At 47.1% G+C, this 16,740-nt stretch overlaps 1 protein-coding gene across 3 annotated transcripts in view; it reads left to right on the top strand.

The window, feature by feature from the left end:
* The window catches only part of kdm6a (lysine (K)-specific demethylase 6A), a 66,283-nt gene that overhangs the window by 43,628 nt on the left and 5,915 nt on the right, over positions 1 to 16,740 (top strand). For 2 of the 3 annotated variants that reach the window (XM_080838310.1, XM_080838308.1), the window contains 12 exons: positions 34 to 147; positions 855 to 932; positions 2,091 to 2,198; positions 3,925 to 4,299; positions 5,142 to 6,088; positions 9,737 to 9,866; positions 10,550 to 10,655; positions 11,911 to 12,116; positions 13,236 to 13,297; positions 13,477 to 13,551; positions 14,166 to 14,314; positions 16,624 to 16,738. In XM_080838310.1, the coding sequence (XP_080694436.1) occupies positions 34 to 147; positions 855 to 932; positions 2,091 to 2,198; positions 3,925 to 4,299; positions 5,142 to 6,088; positions 9,737 to 9,866; positions 10,550 to 10,655; positions 11,911 to 12,116; positions 13,236 to 13,297; positions 13,477 to 13,551; positions 14,166 to 14,314; positions 16,624 to 16,738 (2,465 nt within the window). The remainder of the gene's footprint in view (positions 1 to 33; positions 148 to 854; positions 933 to 2,090; positions 2,199 to 3,924; positions 4,300 to 5,141; positions 6,089 to 9,736; positions 9,867 to 10,549; positions 10,656 to 11,910; positions 12,117 to 13,235; positions 13,298 to 13,476; positions 13,552 to 14,165; positions 14,315 to 16,623; positions 16,739 to 16,740) is intronic. The other variant, XM_080838309.1, reaches the window with a different exon arrangement.

Below are 16,740 nucleotides of genomic sequence, written 5' to 3'. Positions count from 1 at the left end.
GCATATGTGTGTGTGTCGTTGCCGCCCCCACAGGCCTGCAAGCCCCATCAGAACCAAGAGGGCCAGAACGCGCTCCACGCCACCTCGGGCCAGGCAGATGAGCTGTCCAGCCCTGCCAAGAGGAAGAGGACGGCCAGTCCAGCCAAGGTAAGCAGCCACAGGGGTGCCCAGACTGCAGGTGTTGACCAAGATGGGCTTCGAAAGGCTGGAATATGCCTCAGAGTCTTAGCAAACAGCACATGTACAGTTATGCAAAGTGAATCCATAGTGGCTCACTAAAACACGTATGGGCATTCGATGTGCTACTTTGGTCCTTGACTATGGTGGTGCAAGCCATTTGCTCTCCTAGCAGCCCAAGGCCCAGTAGCACAATCGTTGGTTTATCAAATCACAGAAGTAGAGACCAAAGAGCGGAAACAACTACCATGCTTTTGTGTTCAGACATTTCTATGCTGCTGGGGTACGCGATGATCCTGTGATTTTGACTTAATTCAGTTCTGTAATTCACAACGTGAAGCCAATCATTTCTTTTAACGGGTAGAAGCAGAACATATGGAATGAAATGGAATTACAGCGTTCCCCGTGGCTTGACCTGCCTCTAGTTCTGTGTTTCACACAGAACTTTGTGTTGGGCCAATGGGGTGTCATCTCTGAGCCCAACTCATATGTACCATAGAAATGGATGAAGTGATCTTCCCTGTAGTGATTAATGACTCTAGTCCTATTATCGTATGTTGTCTTTGAAAAGTCCATAGGGAAACGCATATTCATATTTAACTAATTCACATTTTCTCTCTTTCTTTCTCTCCTGATTTTTATTTTACTCTTTCCTCCTCCCTCCACTACAAACACAGAATTCTCCAGATTCCTGGGCAAACAACCCAATACAACAGCAAATCCCCAACTGGTACTTGACACAGCAGAAGTTGCAGGTTTGTTTGCCGTTTTTTTTTTTTTTTTTTTATTATTTTTATGTTCCCTGCAAGTGATTTGTGTGTCTTCTTTTCTGCGTACATTTTCCCTGTCACACACACACACACACCCCTAGTTTACAGTCACATGACCTACATTTTAGACCAGCTGGTCTTAAAGGAGACGGTCACGCTGTTGGTGTAATAGTCCTATGTCTCTGTATGGAGAACTGTGGTCTCCAAGGAACAGGCCAGGAAATCCCTGGCTTGTTGTGTCTGCATAGTCATGATGCTTGTGTCTACTGCTTACCAGTTACAGGGCACAGAGCAAGGCAATACATATCCTCCAAGAAATCTGTGTGTTCAATTTTTAACACTATGGCTTAAATAACAATTGGTTATGGCTTGGATCTGTGGTTACAAAAAAAAAATGTATGTCTGCTCACTTTCAGATTGTGATCTACATTTAATTGTCATCGTCACCTCAGTTTTCCTGTAAAGTGGTATGCAATCTGGATTGTGTTCTAATACACACATCTAAAAATGCATGCAGTGCTCCGGTTGGTCAGAAGACTGGGTTGTCCAGCTTTTTTGTTTTGTTTTTTATTTATTTATTTATTTATTTATGGGCTTTTTAGCCTTTATTTGGATAGGACAGTGAAGTATTTTGGACAGGAGGTGAGGAGAGGATCGGGAATCAACAGCAGGCCGGAATCGAACGTGTGTCCCCGCTGGCATTATAGCCCGTAAATGGGGGGCTTATTGGCTCGCGCCACAGTGCCTCCCAATCCAGCTTGTTCTTCTGATCGTTCAGGTTGTTTTAATGGGAATGGATTCGATCAAATCTAAGGGATCTTGTCCACTCCCAGCTCTGTTTTTCAATGGTCTTCAAACGGTCCAGTGTGACCTCACATCCTTTACAATCCTCTCCTTCTGACTAACCCACAGGTCAGATCCTAGATAAGTTTGCACAGCGTCTGTGTGAGCAGTTTGTGCTCCAGTGCATGCATTCCCTCTCTTTCTGCAGTGTCTGTCTGTTGCGTTAATACTTAACACAGTGCTGACTTATGAGGCAGGGCAAAGGCAGGTGCAGATATTTTGACTGCCCGGGGGTGGTTGTCTTAAGCTTGTTCGGCGTGGCGTGACCCGCTGTTCTCCTCCCTCTGTGTTCTTCTGCAGCTCCTGGACCAGTTGAGGGCGAACCGGGCAAGCTTGAAGCCGGCTCAGCTGCAGATGCTGGAACAGCTGGAGGCTCAATTCTCCCTGATGCAGCAGCACCAGCAGCAGGTGGCTGGCAGTCCTTCCCTTTTTCCCCCTACACAAGCGCCACATTTTCCATACATTTCCCTGCTCTGCAAACCTGACTTTAAGCCTTTGCATAATTTCTTGCTGTTAGGACGTAAAGAGGTTTTAAAAAAATATATAATAGAAATGCTTCAAAAATGTATAGCCTATCCTAGCTTTAAAGCTTGTGGTTTTCAGTCCTGTTCCTTGGGTCCTCCTGTACTCCATAGAAACTGCAATGAAAACATAACCTCCTTGTCATAAAGTGATATTTGACCTATATTGCACTACAGCAGACTATCAAATAGATATTTAAATCAGACAGGCAATCATACAATTTATTAAAAAGTCATTGGAGTGTGGCTTTATGAACAGCAACATAAGGTGAGGTAACTCTCATACTCTTTGTTTTTAAGCTGTTGGTGGATCATCTACCTGTTCTTTTGCGGCTTGGGATAGCTGTGAAGAGAATCTCCCCATTCTGTCAACTCGAAATGTAAAAGTAGGCGACTGTTAACATTTTCTAAAACCTTGCATAATCAGTCCCATAAGCCTTTGCGCTCACAACGTGGAACTGACAACAATTAGACCCACCGTCGCTACAATTAGAATCCGAATGAATTTATTTCTATTTAAGTAAAACTGAGAATGGGGCTGTAAGTTGTAAATAAGCGACTATCAACAAACGTTTCTAACTGAGCTCTATAAAAACGCAATAGGTTCCTCAAAATTTCGTAGCACACCGGTTGAGAAAAATTCTTGTAGAGCAGCAGTGTGAGTGTGCCTGGAGACACAGGAGAGGCTTAACCAACAGAAAGTGCCCAAATCCATCTTGGGAGTTTTAGACCTATTCTAAACCAGTACAACTAGTATATACAGTAAGTTGGAGGAATGTTTAAAAGAAATGCTTTGAAGAAGGGATCAGATCGTCTGCACCAGGCATGGCCCGACACCCTCAGTGCCCTTCAATAAAAGTGCATTTTATTGACCCTGTACTTTTTTTTTTGTGTGTTGTATTGCGAAAGGCTTCAATGCTTTAGTCATAGAGGACAGAGCAGCCACAGCTAAGGTCTGGGACATCGCTGCCTGTGTGGAGCTTTCTGAAGGTCATGGCCACATCCACGCAGTGTTTCACAATGCCCTTTAAAAAAAAAAAAAAAACGGAATAAAAATGCAATGCTACACAGATGGATTGGGCTTTTTTTCTTTTCTTTTTTTTTTTGCCTGGTAATCTTGCGGCAAGAGAATGTTAACAACTCAGACCGAGCTTTTGTGGGAAACATAAATAGAATTCCATGTGAATATTTGCTCATTCCGTCAGTGGCCGTTTCAGGCCTTTTAGGCGCTGTTAATGCCTAACACGCAGCACTGGCTCATGAGGGAGGAGAAGTGAAGATGTAGATTAATGATGTGGAGCAAACATGAGCAGGTCTTACGCAAGGAAATACACCCAGGCACGCACACAGAAACACAAGCACCTGTGAAACGGAAAGTGAAGCCTGTGGGTGGGTGGAATGTGGAGGAATGAGGGGTGGAATGAGGACCTGTCCTGTTCATCATGGCGGTCACATCGCGGTCACGCCTGTGTCGCTTCGTCTCGTTCTCTCGTCATTTGTCATTCATGACTTGTGTCTTAAAACTAATGGTGGATTCCATTGTTGTGTTCACCAGTTCATTCATTCTGGCCTTCTTCTTCTTGTTTTGTTCCCCTCCCCCTCTCTGCTTCCAGATGAGACAGAACGCTGCTGGTCCGTTGCGCCCTTCTCTTCCCAACGGCCCCTCGTCGGACCCCTCCCTGCCCGCCAACACCCCTGGCCACCCGCACCCCAGCCTCTCCCGGACCCCTTCCTCTTCCTCCTCTTCCTCCTGCTCCGTCCCGGCCGGCCCCACGGCCAACGGACCCTTCCCCTCCAGCCCCGCCTCTCTTGGGGGCGGGGGTGGGGCCGACGGCACGTCTGCGGCCAGTAATCATGCGGCGGGGGCGGGGCCAGGCAGTAACGGAAACGTGCCTTACCTGCAGCCACACGCGCTACCTCACAACCGCACAACCCCCACCAGCACTGCAGACGAAGCCTGGAAGCACCAACGCGTCAACGCCACTCAGGTAAGGGCTTGCATAGGTGTATGTGCGTAAGTGCATGCTCACGGTGACACACCTGCAAGCGTCAGCGCAGAGGGTTCATTTTCTACAAAGAACAGGAAACCAACATACACCCATTTGTGCACGTGTAACTGCATACACACTCCTGCAGATCACATTTGTACACAAGCACACTACAAACACACACACTTTAACCACATAATGCGAGCAGCATATGCCCAAATTTGCTCACAATAATGCATAAGATGCACAAGAGCACCATTGTGAGATGCGTTCTCTCTTATGCAAGACTAATGGAAACGCTACGCACAAGTGGTGAGGCTGCTACCTATGCACTCTGGCAAACTTGTCGACACAGACGCATTTTCACACACACACACACACACACACACACACAGTGCACTTCACAAGGCTTTTCCACAGGCTTTTGTGTGTGTGCGCTAATGAGTGCACGTGAGGCACGGCGTGGACTGCCGCGCTCCAAATGAAAAGGCTTTTTAGCATGATTGCACAGCTTCAATTTATTGCCCGGCTCTTTTAAAGAGACCTTTCATTCCTTCTTTTCTTGAGCAGAACATATGCTAATTAAACTAGTGGGAGACTTGCCAGCCTCCACCTTAATGAAAAATGTATATTTAGATTATTCCACTTAATTAAAAAGCCCCCTTTGCTTGTCTGTTTGTTTGTGAAAAGAGGCTCTTTGTAGAACTGTGCCAGAAAATGTCCAGTCACTCAAGAATGAAAATATTTCAGGTGATTTGTGGGTCCTATTGACTGCTGTTGTTCCTATTCTTTAAGAGCCTTAGTTCCTCACCTACCTGTCCTGTTCGCTCTTCTCTCTGCAGGGGCTTCACAAAGGTCCAGGTTCTCATTTGGCAGGTCCTAATGGCGAACAGCCTTTCTCTTCCTCTGGGGTCCTCTCTCCCCAGTCCTCTCAACCGGCAGCCCCTGGTGCTGCTGCCGCCGCCCCTGGCCACGCCATGCCCAATCAGGAGGCCCAGGAGCACGGTGGCACCGCCCCCTCCAGCACCACCACCACCCACAATCACATGACCACCACGCCCCTGTCTCTCCCGGCCCCTCCCCCTCCTCCCGCCACCCTGCACTCTGCTACCTCAGGCGGACCGCCGGGCTCGAGCCAGACCAAAGAGGGCGCGCCATCAGGGAACGGGCATCCGGGCACAGGGGCGCCCCAGGGCAGCGGTAGCGGCGGCCCCGGCTCGGCAGCGGAGGGACTCCCTAATCACGTCCCCCCTCAACAGCCGTCCAACCCCGCCTCCTCCCTGGCCACTACAGGCTCCCCCCAGCCGGGGGCGTCGCCCAGCCCAGACAATCCTCAGCTCTCTGCCTTGATCATGGGAAAGGTCAACAGTAATAACAGTAATACCCCGGGTGAGGCGGGCAAGGCCATGGTCAACCATGTGACATCCGCATCTGCGGCAACATCGACGTCGGCAACAACGGGAGGAGGGATATCGTCGTCGACGGCAGCAACGTCCTCGTCGTTATCGTCGTCATCGTCAGCGGCGGTGGTTCAGGGCAACTCTCTGGCCTCCTCGCCCTGCTCAGCCATGTCCACGGCCTCCGCCTCACCCGGCGGCCCCGGCGCCACCCCCACGTCCGCCACGCTTAACGGCCAGGGCCCCGAGCACACGCACAGTCCCCGCAGCGCGCAGGAGACAACCGCGGCTTCCGCAGGGGACCGGCCACACAAACCCCCAACAGCCACCCTGGCACCCTGGTCGTCCGTCTCCATCTATCCCAGCTCCAACGAAGTCCTCAAGGCCTGCCGGTAAGTGACCCACTGCACCACACACTACTGTCTTTCGCTCAATCTACGGACCTCCAAAACACACACACACACACACACACACACACGCACGCGCGCTCTTGTCGCTTGCTCGCTTGTTCTGTGACTGTGTGTGACACTTAAGTTGAATACATGCTCTGACTACCATAGCAGTGAGTCATGCTCATTGCCAGGCTCTTGAGTTATTGCCCTGGACACCTACGCTTTAGATCCTCGGTTAGGATGCCTGAGAGGCTCTTTGCGGGCCCAGTGGTGTTGTGAGCATGCTTGAGTGTTGCCATACCCAAGACCATTCACCGAATTGGAATCTTCCTGAACTGCTTTTTTATTCCAACTTGGTTCAAATTGTGGCCTTCAGAAACAATTCATACCATGTACATATACTGCTTTTTGCAGGATATCATTTTGGCTAGTGAATTTAAATTTAATTTAGTTTATTCAGTTTTGCCAAACAACTCTGCAAGGCCAGGCAGTTCCCTGCTCCTGACTGTCTCTGTCTCTGTCTCTCTTCAATGTGCATTATATAATGGTGGTTATTGCCAGGCAATGGCTGAGTTTGGGTGCTGCAGATGCTCAACTCTCTCAGGGCCGTTGAGCAGACGTGTGTGTGTGTTTGTGTGTGTGTGTGTGTGTGTGTGTGTGTGTGTGTGTGTGTGTGTGTGTGTGTGTGTGGACTCTTGAGGACGTTCTGAAAGTCTGCCACTGGAGGAGCAGGGCAGCTGGTCGCAGTGCCGAGTTTATTCTCTCCATCGCTTTTCTTTTTCCTTCTCCTGTTGCTTTCTTTTTCTCTCTTTCACTCTATCTTTTCCCCCTCAATCTTTTTCTCCTTATTGTGAGAGACTTTTCCCTCCTTTCCCTGTGTCTCTCTTTCTCCTTTCCCCCCTCTCCTCCTCTCTACTGCATTCTGGTTTTCACTGTCGATCACTTACATTGGGGCCAACTTAAAGTCTATTCATCCAGTCTTTTCAGTCAGTTTTGGAATACAGTACCACACCTGCCCGCCGTTAATCCCTCACTGTTCTCTCTGTGCCGTTAGAATGTCTCTTACTCGCAGAGCCACGGGCATGGGCCCATTGTGAAGGCACCTGTGTGTGTGTGTGTGTGTGTGTGTGTGTGTGTGTGTTTCGAGTGAGAGGAAGGTTTTGCTTCTCATTGGTGTTTAACATCTAGGTGTGTCTAACCTGACAAAACATTTGCAGGGCAATCTTTATTGCTGTGGGTGTGTGTGTGGTGACATTTTATTAATCCTGTGTTCCGTAAATGGGTGTGTTTTCGGTGATGTGTTGTCTGTGTGTGTGTGTCTTTCTGTGTCGGAAACTGGGATGCAGACACGACAAGAATGGATATGACTTATGGTCTACTCTTTGACTCTTACACTGAACTTTATTGTCCATGTCTATGTCTTCGGTGATGCATTATCATCACCCCCCCCCCCCCCCCCCCCCCCATCTGCACTGATATTTAATTGGATGAATTCGTATTTTTTCTGTACAAAACTTACCTCAAGCTCAGCATTGTAGAGCATTAGTGTTCTGATACCGCGCTGTACTAGACACACTGTCCTTCTGTTGCCTCATTAACAATAGACTGATAAGTTACTCACTATAAAGGATAAAGGTGTGCTACGGCAGAAGTGATTGGGCTGCATTGTGATTCCCCTCCACTGGGTGGATGGAAACATGCTCCCTCTGCAAGGTGACTAGCATTTGGTTTCCCCTTCATTGGTGGACTGACGTGTTGTGTGTTGTGTGTTGTGTTCCCTCTTCATTGGGGTCATTTTTATGTAATCATGACGGTTTTCTGCTGTATCATACACCACTACATTGGTAGAATGATGTGTTTGTGCCCCCTATGCGATATAAAAGGCCCTCTTTCAACCTGTCAGGTGATGCGGTGTTGTATTTTCATTGGCCAGACTGGCGTTCTGTTGCCCCTGCATTGGGAGAGCGATGTGTTTGTGCCCCCTGTGGTAGATGTTGGTGTTGTAATACCCCTTTGCTGGGGAGACCGGTTTCTCTAGTGGTCTGTGGCAGTGGTTCTCAAACTGTGGGGCGTGACGACCTTGGAAGTGCGGCGTGTGGTCACAGACCTCTCACTCACGAAATGCATGGGGGCTTGGATTACAGTTGCACTAACAAATCACAATTATCATTTGAAATCTCAACTACGAACCTGAGCCGCTCTTCACAAGTACATAAGACTGATCAGACAATGGGAACATACCACTTGCAAATCAATAGATTTGTACCTTGATCAGTTTTGCAACCTTTCGGTAAGTGTTAAAAACTACTAGTATTACGATCGCTTTGCTTCGTTTTCAAAATTTAACCTTACAACAGTGCTATTGCAGTACACTTAAACCTAAACATCTTTTTTTAAAGTTATCACCTCCTCTTGTTTCTGTCTTGCAGTCTCCACTGTAGTCAATCTTAATTCTGAGCTAATCGTTATTGACTACCGGTTTCCCACCTGCTCTGGTTTGCATTGGAATTGTCTCCGAATAGCCTACTGACAAATAGCCTCTTGCCTTTGTTTATGCTTGTGATATGGATATATAATACTGACACATACTCATAACAGATAAACCAAAATCATCCCTTGGAGATTATAGAGCTGCTCCACCTGATACCTTGCCAGTTCCCCAAAAACACACTCCCCCACTGGGCAGACTGGGTGTCTGTGGTGGTCCAAGGCTGGGGGTAAACTCACTCCCCCACTGGGCAGACTGGGTGTCTGTTGTGGTCCAAGGCTGAGGGTAAACACACTCCCTCACTGGGCAGACTGACACAGGTTGCAGATACTGATGGGATGAGACTGAGTCAGTGTGCGTAAAAAAGCACATCCCTCCCCTGTGGCTCTTAGGCACCAGCCAACTTGTGTGTGTGTGTGTGTGTGTGTGTGTGTGTGGCCAAACATACACATGCTTAGGCTATTTTACACTACAGAGGTTTTCCAAGGCCATTTTTCAAGTTTGTATGTGTGTGTAAGTGTTGCCATGGTTGATGTGCCCATTATCAGGACCATAAGCCGATTTCCCGACCACTGATCACACTGGTTAGCTTTCGGTGTGTTTTGTTTGTGTGTGTGTGTGTGTGTGTGTCTGTCTGTCTATGCGTGAGTAATGAATTATGCACACATGTCAAAAGCATCCAGTGACATCTGCCAGCATCCATTTGCTTTGCGTATGGAGACTCGGTTCAGGCGGCTGTTCCTTTCAGCCAGTGCTGGGACCTCAGGCTCTTATGTTACAGACGAGGACTGTTTGCAATGAAGAGTTGGATTCGTAAGGTAGCCCTATGGGTTGTGGTCTAGACTTAACTGATGGTGGCATTTTTTTGGAGTTGGAACTAACCATTTTGGTAAGTACTGCACCAGGGCCTGTGGGTCAGCATGTGTTCTCGAGGATCCGCCATTGCATTGCATTCTCAAACCTTGAGAGCACTCGCCGTAGTTGTTGTTGTTCTCTTCTCTCTTTTTTTTCTTGGTCAGAGAAAGTCTTTGTGTCTTAGATGCTTTTGAGCCAGTCCTTCATTGAAATCTCATTCCGCGGTTATGTAACTGCACTTCAAGTCGTACCGGCCTTCGGCCCCGTGCTAATTGCTGTGTCCCGTGTTGTTTGTGCTCCTGCAGGAACCTGGGGAAGAACGGCCTGTCGAGCAGCAGCATCCTGCTGGACAAGTGTCCCCCTCCCCGAGTGCCCTCTGCACCCTACCCTCCGCTGCCAAAGGACAAGCTCAACCCCCCCACCCCCAGTATTTACGTGAGTATTGCAGCCTCACAACTAAACATGCCATCCTCAGCCCACACTCACACCCTCTGACCAGTTCATCCACAGCAGACTCACACACGTTTAAGGTCTGTTCAATTAACTCAAACCCTATCATCAATGTGTGCATAGGAGCGTCCTCTTATTCCTCTCCAACACACACACACACACACACACACACACACACACTTGGATACAGTTTTAACATGAGTACACCAAATTTGCCCCAGTTCCACCATTATCTGCACAGCAACCTCATATACCACTGTTCTCTGCGTGCATTCTGTTTGGTTTATAAACAAACTCCTCTTCCTTTCAAGTCACTTGCTTGAGTGCATCCAGCTTGCCTTTCTCCCCAGTTAAACGAGCATAGCGACTTAGAGCCCCTCTTTGATATTTGGGTGCATCGGCCCAACCCCCATTTCCTCGTAGTATTGATACAAGCGCAACAGCGCCTCCATCAGGTGTGGCTCACCCCTGCAATCCTGACGAGAGGCTGCAGGATAAGCATTGGTCAATGCTGTAGTATTTTGTATATTTGGAGTAGTTCTTAACAGCGTGGACTTGATATGTAAGGTTCTGCGTTCCCATGCTTATACGCGTGTGTGTGTGTGTGTGTGTGTGTGTGTGTGTGTGTGTGTGTGTGTGTGTGTGTGTGTGTGTGTGTGTGTCCACAGTTGGAAAATAAGAGGGACGCCTTCTTCCCACCGCTGCACCAGTTCTGCACCAACCCTGCCAATCCTGTCACAGTCATAAGGGGCCTAGCAGGGGCCCTCAAACTCGGTGAGTTCCCGTTTTGTGTTTGTGCGTGTGTGCTGGTTTGTGTGCGTGCACATGTGTGCTGGCTCGTGTTTGCACCAGCACTGCCAAGGTAGTATGTTAAAATTGTGGTTAGCATTTCTTTCTCACCCATACAAACATTGACACTCATATTGTCACTGAAGCTTTAGCCAGCAGTGAGACAAGCTCGTAGGTATGGTCCATTCAGCATGCGAGTGAGTAGCGGAGAAGAAAAGCTTTGATCAATCTGTTTAAATACAGGCAGTCATAGTCCCTTGTGGATGCCAGTTTTGGTGCTGCGTATGTGTATGCTTGCTGTGGCTGTCGGTCTATCTGTCTGTCCGTCTGTCCTTGCTGTGTGTGTGTGCGCTTTACTCTGCTGTGCGCATGCTCAAGTGAGCGTGTGTGTGTGTGTGTGTGTGTGTGTGTGTGTGTGTGTGTGTGCTTGCTGTGTGTGCGTGAGCTTTGCTTTGCGCGTGCTCAAGTGAGCCGTGTGTGTTTGTGATCTGGAGATGTCCTGTGTGACAACAGCACCACCTGTAGGCAGGTGGTGGTACTACAGGAGGCTGGGCCGAGAGGTGCAGCAGAGTGACTGTCCAGCCTGTCCCAGCCTCGAGCCCCCCTCTGCAGCACTGCACTAGCGCAGGTCTAGTTCAAGGGTTCAGACTTCCTAATGGTGGTGTCCATTAGCGGACTTAATTGATTTTGACAGTTGGAGGGTAACACTGGAATATGTCCCACCTAGACACGGCCTCAAGTGGAGTTTCGAGGTGGTACCTAGATGATCTAGGGATAATTTCAAATTACATAGGAAGAATGGCACAGGGACAGTCTTGGTTTATTTAACTGGGGAAAATAACCCATTAATGGTTAGTATGATATGGCTTCTTCAAGGCATAATCATGTTCATGCCTGTGTGATGAGCATTTGTAGCAGGTCTCTGCAACATAATGTTCATCTGCCTTCAGCTAGTATTCCTGGGTCAAATGGAGGTTTTAACACAACCGAACAGAAAATAATAAGCACATGAAAATCAATAAAGCTGTGTGGGTGGGCAAGGGATGGACAAATGAGAGAAAGTTCCTTGGTTTCTAATTTCCTATCTTACCTCTCCAGACCCACTCTATTTATTCTTATTAACATAGTTTATCTCACTCTAAATTTAAATTATCAACTGGAGATAGACTCCACTGTTCCACCAGTCCGTAGCTGAATTCATAGTAATGCTATTTTGTCTCCCCTTCCCCTTCTCCTTCAGACCTTGGCCTGTTCTCCACTAAGACGCTGGTGGAGGCCAACCCAGAGCACCTGGTGGAGGTGCGGACGCAGCTGTCCCAGCCCACGGACGAGAACTGGGACCCGACGGGCACGCGCAAGATGTGGCGCTGCGAGAGCAGCCGCTCGCACACCACCATCGCCAAGTACGCCCAGTACCAGGCCTCGTCTTTCCAGGAGTCGCTACGGGTCAGTAAACACACACCCTCCGCTATTAAATGAATGCGAGTGATTGAGCATATGCTAGGCACGTAGCAGTCCACTCCAAGTTCAGCAACAATTGGTTACGCATGACTGGTGTTGGCATGACGCATTATTGCTCTTTAGGTAGAGGTGTGTGTGTGTGTGTGTGTGTGTGTGTGTGTGTGTGTGTGTGTGCGCGCGCGGCTGTGTGCTGTTGTTCTCAGTTTTTGTCTTTGTGGAGCTATTTTGGTTCAGTGTAATAAAATGCAAATGTATGATTATATGGTACAGAGGTAAAACCTGGAGCACCTCTGGTATAACCAGACCCAAATCTGACATTGTGAATAAGGTCTTATTAGCCTGGTATAACCAGACCCAAATCTCACATTGTGAATAAGGTCTTATTAGCCTGGTATAACCAGACCCAAATCTGACATTGTGAATAAGGTCTTATTAGCCTGGTATAACCAGACCCAAATCTCACGTTGTGAATAGGGTCTTATTAGTCTGGCATAACCAGACCCAAATCTCACATTGTGAATAAGGTCTGGTCTCGATCCATCGGGGTTGTTTCCAGTCGATGCATTCTAATGGGCGTAGACTTTGGGTTAATTATGAAACCATTGGACCAGCCTTTAATCAATCACATTTGTCTACAAGAGGGTTGCTATAAATGGTATACTTCCTACTCCGCCACTAACAGTACAAGCTGATATGTTAAGAATTTTCACAAACCCTGTCACAAAAAATTAGGGAACAATCTTTACCCTTAATGAATAAATGTGCACATTTGTCCGGCTTTGATGTTTGCTAGTGTTGCTGTGTTACTGTTTGTATCGCCTTGTATCACTCTAGCATTGGCGTCATTGTTGTAACTACATTTCAAACAAACGCTTCATTTCAACGTCTTCACTAAGCCGACCCCCACTGGTCGCCGATTAGCGGGCCTTTCAGAAATACATTTTGCAAAGAGTTTCCAGACTATAATAAAAAAAACTGACCTGGGAGCAGCTAACCTCTCCTATCTTTTCTTGAGCTAATAAAATGGGGCAGGTTAGTGTGGCTGTGGAGTGGTTTGGGTTTGTTTACCCCTGTGTCTGACGTGTTTGGATGTCTCTGCTTCAGGAGGAGAATGAGAAGAAAGGCCAAAAGGACCACTCGGACACGGAGTCCACCTCCACTGAGAAGTACGCTCCTATTCACTCACGCTAGCTAGTGTTTAGCATTCTGATGAGCTGTATGCAATTATCTATGACATTTGAAATAGTTATTATTTTTTTCCATCCATTTGAGGTGTGATAAGGTAATACTTATAGCCAATTATAAACTGCTTCAGTGTAACTTTTCACTGATTGTCTGCCTGCAGTATGGTGCGGAGACGGAAAGGTCCCTTCAAGTACATCAAGTTTGGGACCAACATCGACCTGTCGGATGAAAAGAAGTAAGTGGCCTGTGTCTGTCTAGTTTCAGCTCTGACTTGTCTCTCCAGCATCGAACGTTTGTCCTCGCGACACTCTTTGTTCTCAAAAGTGCCCTACAAATGGTTGAGCTGTTAGTTTGGGCTCAATCAATATAATTATATGGATGTGGAGTAGCCTTACAAATTACTGTGTGTGTGTGTGTGTGTGTTCTCAGTGCTCTGTTTAAGGCTGATGTACACTGCGCTAGTTGATTTTGTAGATTTCAGAAAAACGGGAGATCTAGGAGAGGTGATTTTATGCATGCTCTAGGCAGTGCTAGCATTTCTAGCTTACCTTCACCAGACTTACCCAGGAGGAGCCTACCCCCTCACTGCAGTTTTAGCTGCGTTAAATCTAATCAGTCGAAACAGTTGCAGAGTCACTCACCCATCCACCCCCAACCCTCCTTCATTTTTTATCAGAATGTAAAACCAGCTTGCTCAGGTATCCTAGCAATGCCACAGGCTAGTTGCAGCAGGCATGCTATCAGGACCATGGCCCCAGGCTAGCCAAAGCCAAATAATAACTGTGGCTCCTTAAAGGTCAGCTCCTTCGTGTGACCTTTTGTGTGTGCTGACCTTTGACCCCTGTGCAGGTGGAAGCCGCAGCTGGCGGAACTTAGCAAGCTGCCGGCCTTCGCCCGAGTGGTGTCTGCTGGGAACCTGCTCAGCCACGTAGGCCACACCATCCTGGGCATGAACACCGTACAGCTCTACATGAAGGTGCCCGGGAGCAGGACACCAGGTGAGCGGTACAGCACACACACACACACACACACACACTAGGGCTGTCAAAATTGCTCAAAAATGTCATTCGAATGTTCGTTTGGGGAAAAAACACGAATTCGAACTATTCGAATATCTGGTTGCCTATTTTACGTAGTTGCCGTCAATACGTTAATAATGCGACAAAACCATGGTTAAAATTAGTGGGATATATATATGAGTAACTGCTCAAATTACACTCGACAGCAGGTAGCAGAATTACAATCCATGTTTGATATCTTGTAACGTTACCAGTATGTCAGTACGCAACTCTATTACCATTTCAATAAAGCTAACGTTAGGAGATAACTTACGTCTGAATAATATTTCGTGCTGTAACAGTTAGCCGTTGGCTAAACAGCGAGTCAAGTACACAACAGGTTCCAAATCACGAGAGCTGTTTACTACACTGTGCTCCTAACTACAGCAAAGGTAGCATTTGTCAGTTCGTAAGTTATCAAAATGTAAGTTGCGGACAAATTTGAATAACTTGTGACATGAAACAGTCCACAAATACATACCGTTAATCCTCAAATAAAGGCCGGGATTCAATTAGAGGCCGGGATTAATTAGAAGCCGGGCTTCAGATAGTAGCCGGGGTCGTGGTCCATACGGACAAATAAAGGCCGGGCCTCGAATACAAGCCGGGGGTAAAATAAAGTAGCCTACCGGTATATTACTGTAGCCTACCAGCATCAGTCCGTCGGCTCAAAGTAGGCATCACAATTGAATTGAATGCATTTCACAAATAAATGTTCTCCTCATGTTTAATATTATATTATATAACATTGTTGGCTAATCTCATGGGCTGTTTGCAATAAAAAAATAAATGTCCCCACGTAGGACTACTAGGCGAATGTTTAGCCTAAATGCACGTATCGTATAGCCTACTGTTGTTTATCTGTAACGTTTTAGTTGGCTAGGTTACTTTTTCCAGAAGGGATCATAAAGCAGTAGTAGACTTACGTAACTTTGATATTAAATTCAAAGAGATGGTGTATGCTGATTGCTGAAGAACATTCGGGAGAAAAAGCAGCAAAGAAGTTTGACCTTGACCCGAGACGAATGCGATAGGCTACGACTAGCAGGTGGAGGTAGAAAGAAAGTTAGGCTGGATATCAAACCAGCTCGTTGAATAAATGTTTTCAGTCCACGATAAGCATAATAGAGTGTCTAGAAAAAATGATTTCAATTCAAGGCTTTGGAAATCTTTTCCTCCGTGACTGACAGTGGAGACCATAACTCCGATGCTTATTTCTTACGTTGACACCCCGACCTAAAGCGCTACGCGATGTGCAGGAAGTGTTGAACGCATATGCAATGAATTATATTAGCCTACTGCAATTATGCCCATTATTTAAATAATACAATTCTATAACAGAAGATAAGTAAGGAATAAAGGCCTGCCCCTAATACAAGCCTGCCCCAAATAAAGGCCGGTGCGCTGTGCAGCCTAAATAAAGTAAATACAAGCCCCGGCCACTATTTGAGGATTTATGGTAAGTTACACCAACACACGCATCTTGCGGTCACTCCTTCACGCGAACAGACAGAGGCTCATTCACAAAGCAGGCGCTTATACCGTGGGAGTGTTTTTTCACATTCAAATATTATGAGGGACATCGCGAACAGACAGAGGCTCATTCACAAAGCAGATAGAGGCGCTTGTACCGCGGGAGTGTTTTTTCACATTCGAATATTAATTTTCACGTTCGAATTCGCGTTTTTGGATACTATTCGAACTCGAATTCGAACTTCAAATATTCGTTGACAGCCCTAACACACACACACTTTCAATATCTTGGACACACACACTTATAGACTCACTGAATTACACCCAAACTTTCAGACACACATACATGTTAAACACTTTTCATCTGAGAATACTTCCACCAGACAAATAAAACACAGATTGTGCTGGAGGGTCTGGAGCAGGCCAGGTCTCAGCTGAGTGGTTTTGCATGTACGCACAGTGTAATGCCTACAGTCATTGGCTTAAGCTGCCAATGAATGAGAGAGAGTGCAAGTGTGGGAGTCAACACCCAACTGTTTGACCTCCACCAGATAACATACACTTGCACACACACACTTGAGCGTACACGCATGCGCCTCACACACACACACACACTCCAGTATGGGTCATAAAATGCCTGAAGTAACATTTAATAGCCACTTAACTGAAGTTTATATGAATAACAAAATGTTAATTACGTGTCGTGTCTGTAACGGAGAGGGGCTGCTGACATGGAGTTTCACTGATTTGCAATGGGCTCCACTTCTCGTTCCCAGGGCATCAAGAAAACAACAACTTCTGCTCGGTGAACATCAACATTGGCCCCGGGGACTGTGAATGGTTTGCTGTGCCCGAGCCATACTGGGGGGTCATGAACGAGTTCTGTGAAAAGT

Source organism: Sprattus sprattus (genome assembly GCF_963457725.1).
Source record: "Sprattus sprattus genome assembly, chromosome: 5".
NCBI lineage: Eukaryota > Metazoa > Chordata > Actinopteri > Clupeiformes > Clupeidae > Sprattus > Sprattus sprattus.
This window is presented reverse-complemented; position numbering and strand designations above follow the sequence as displayed.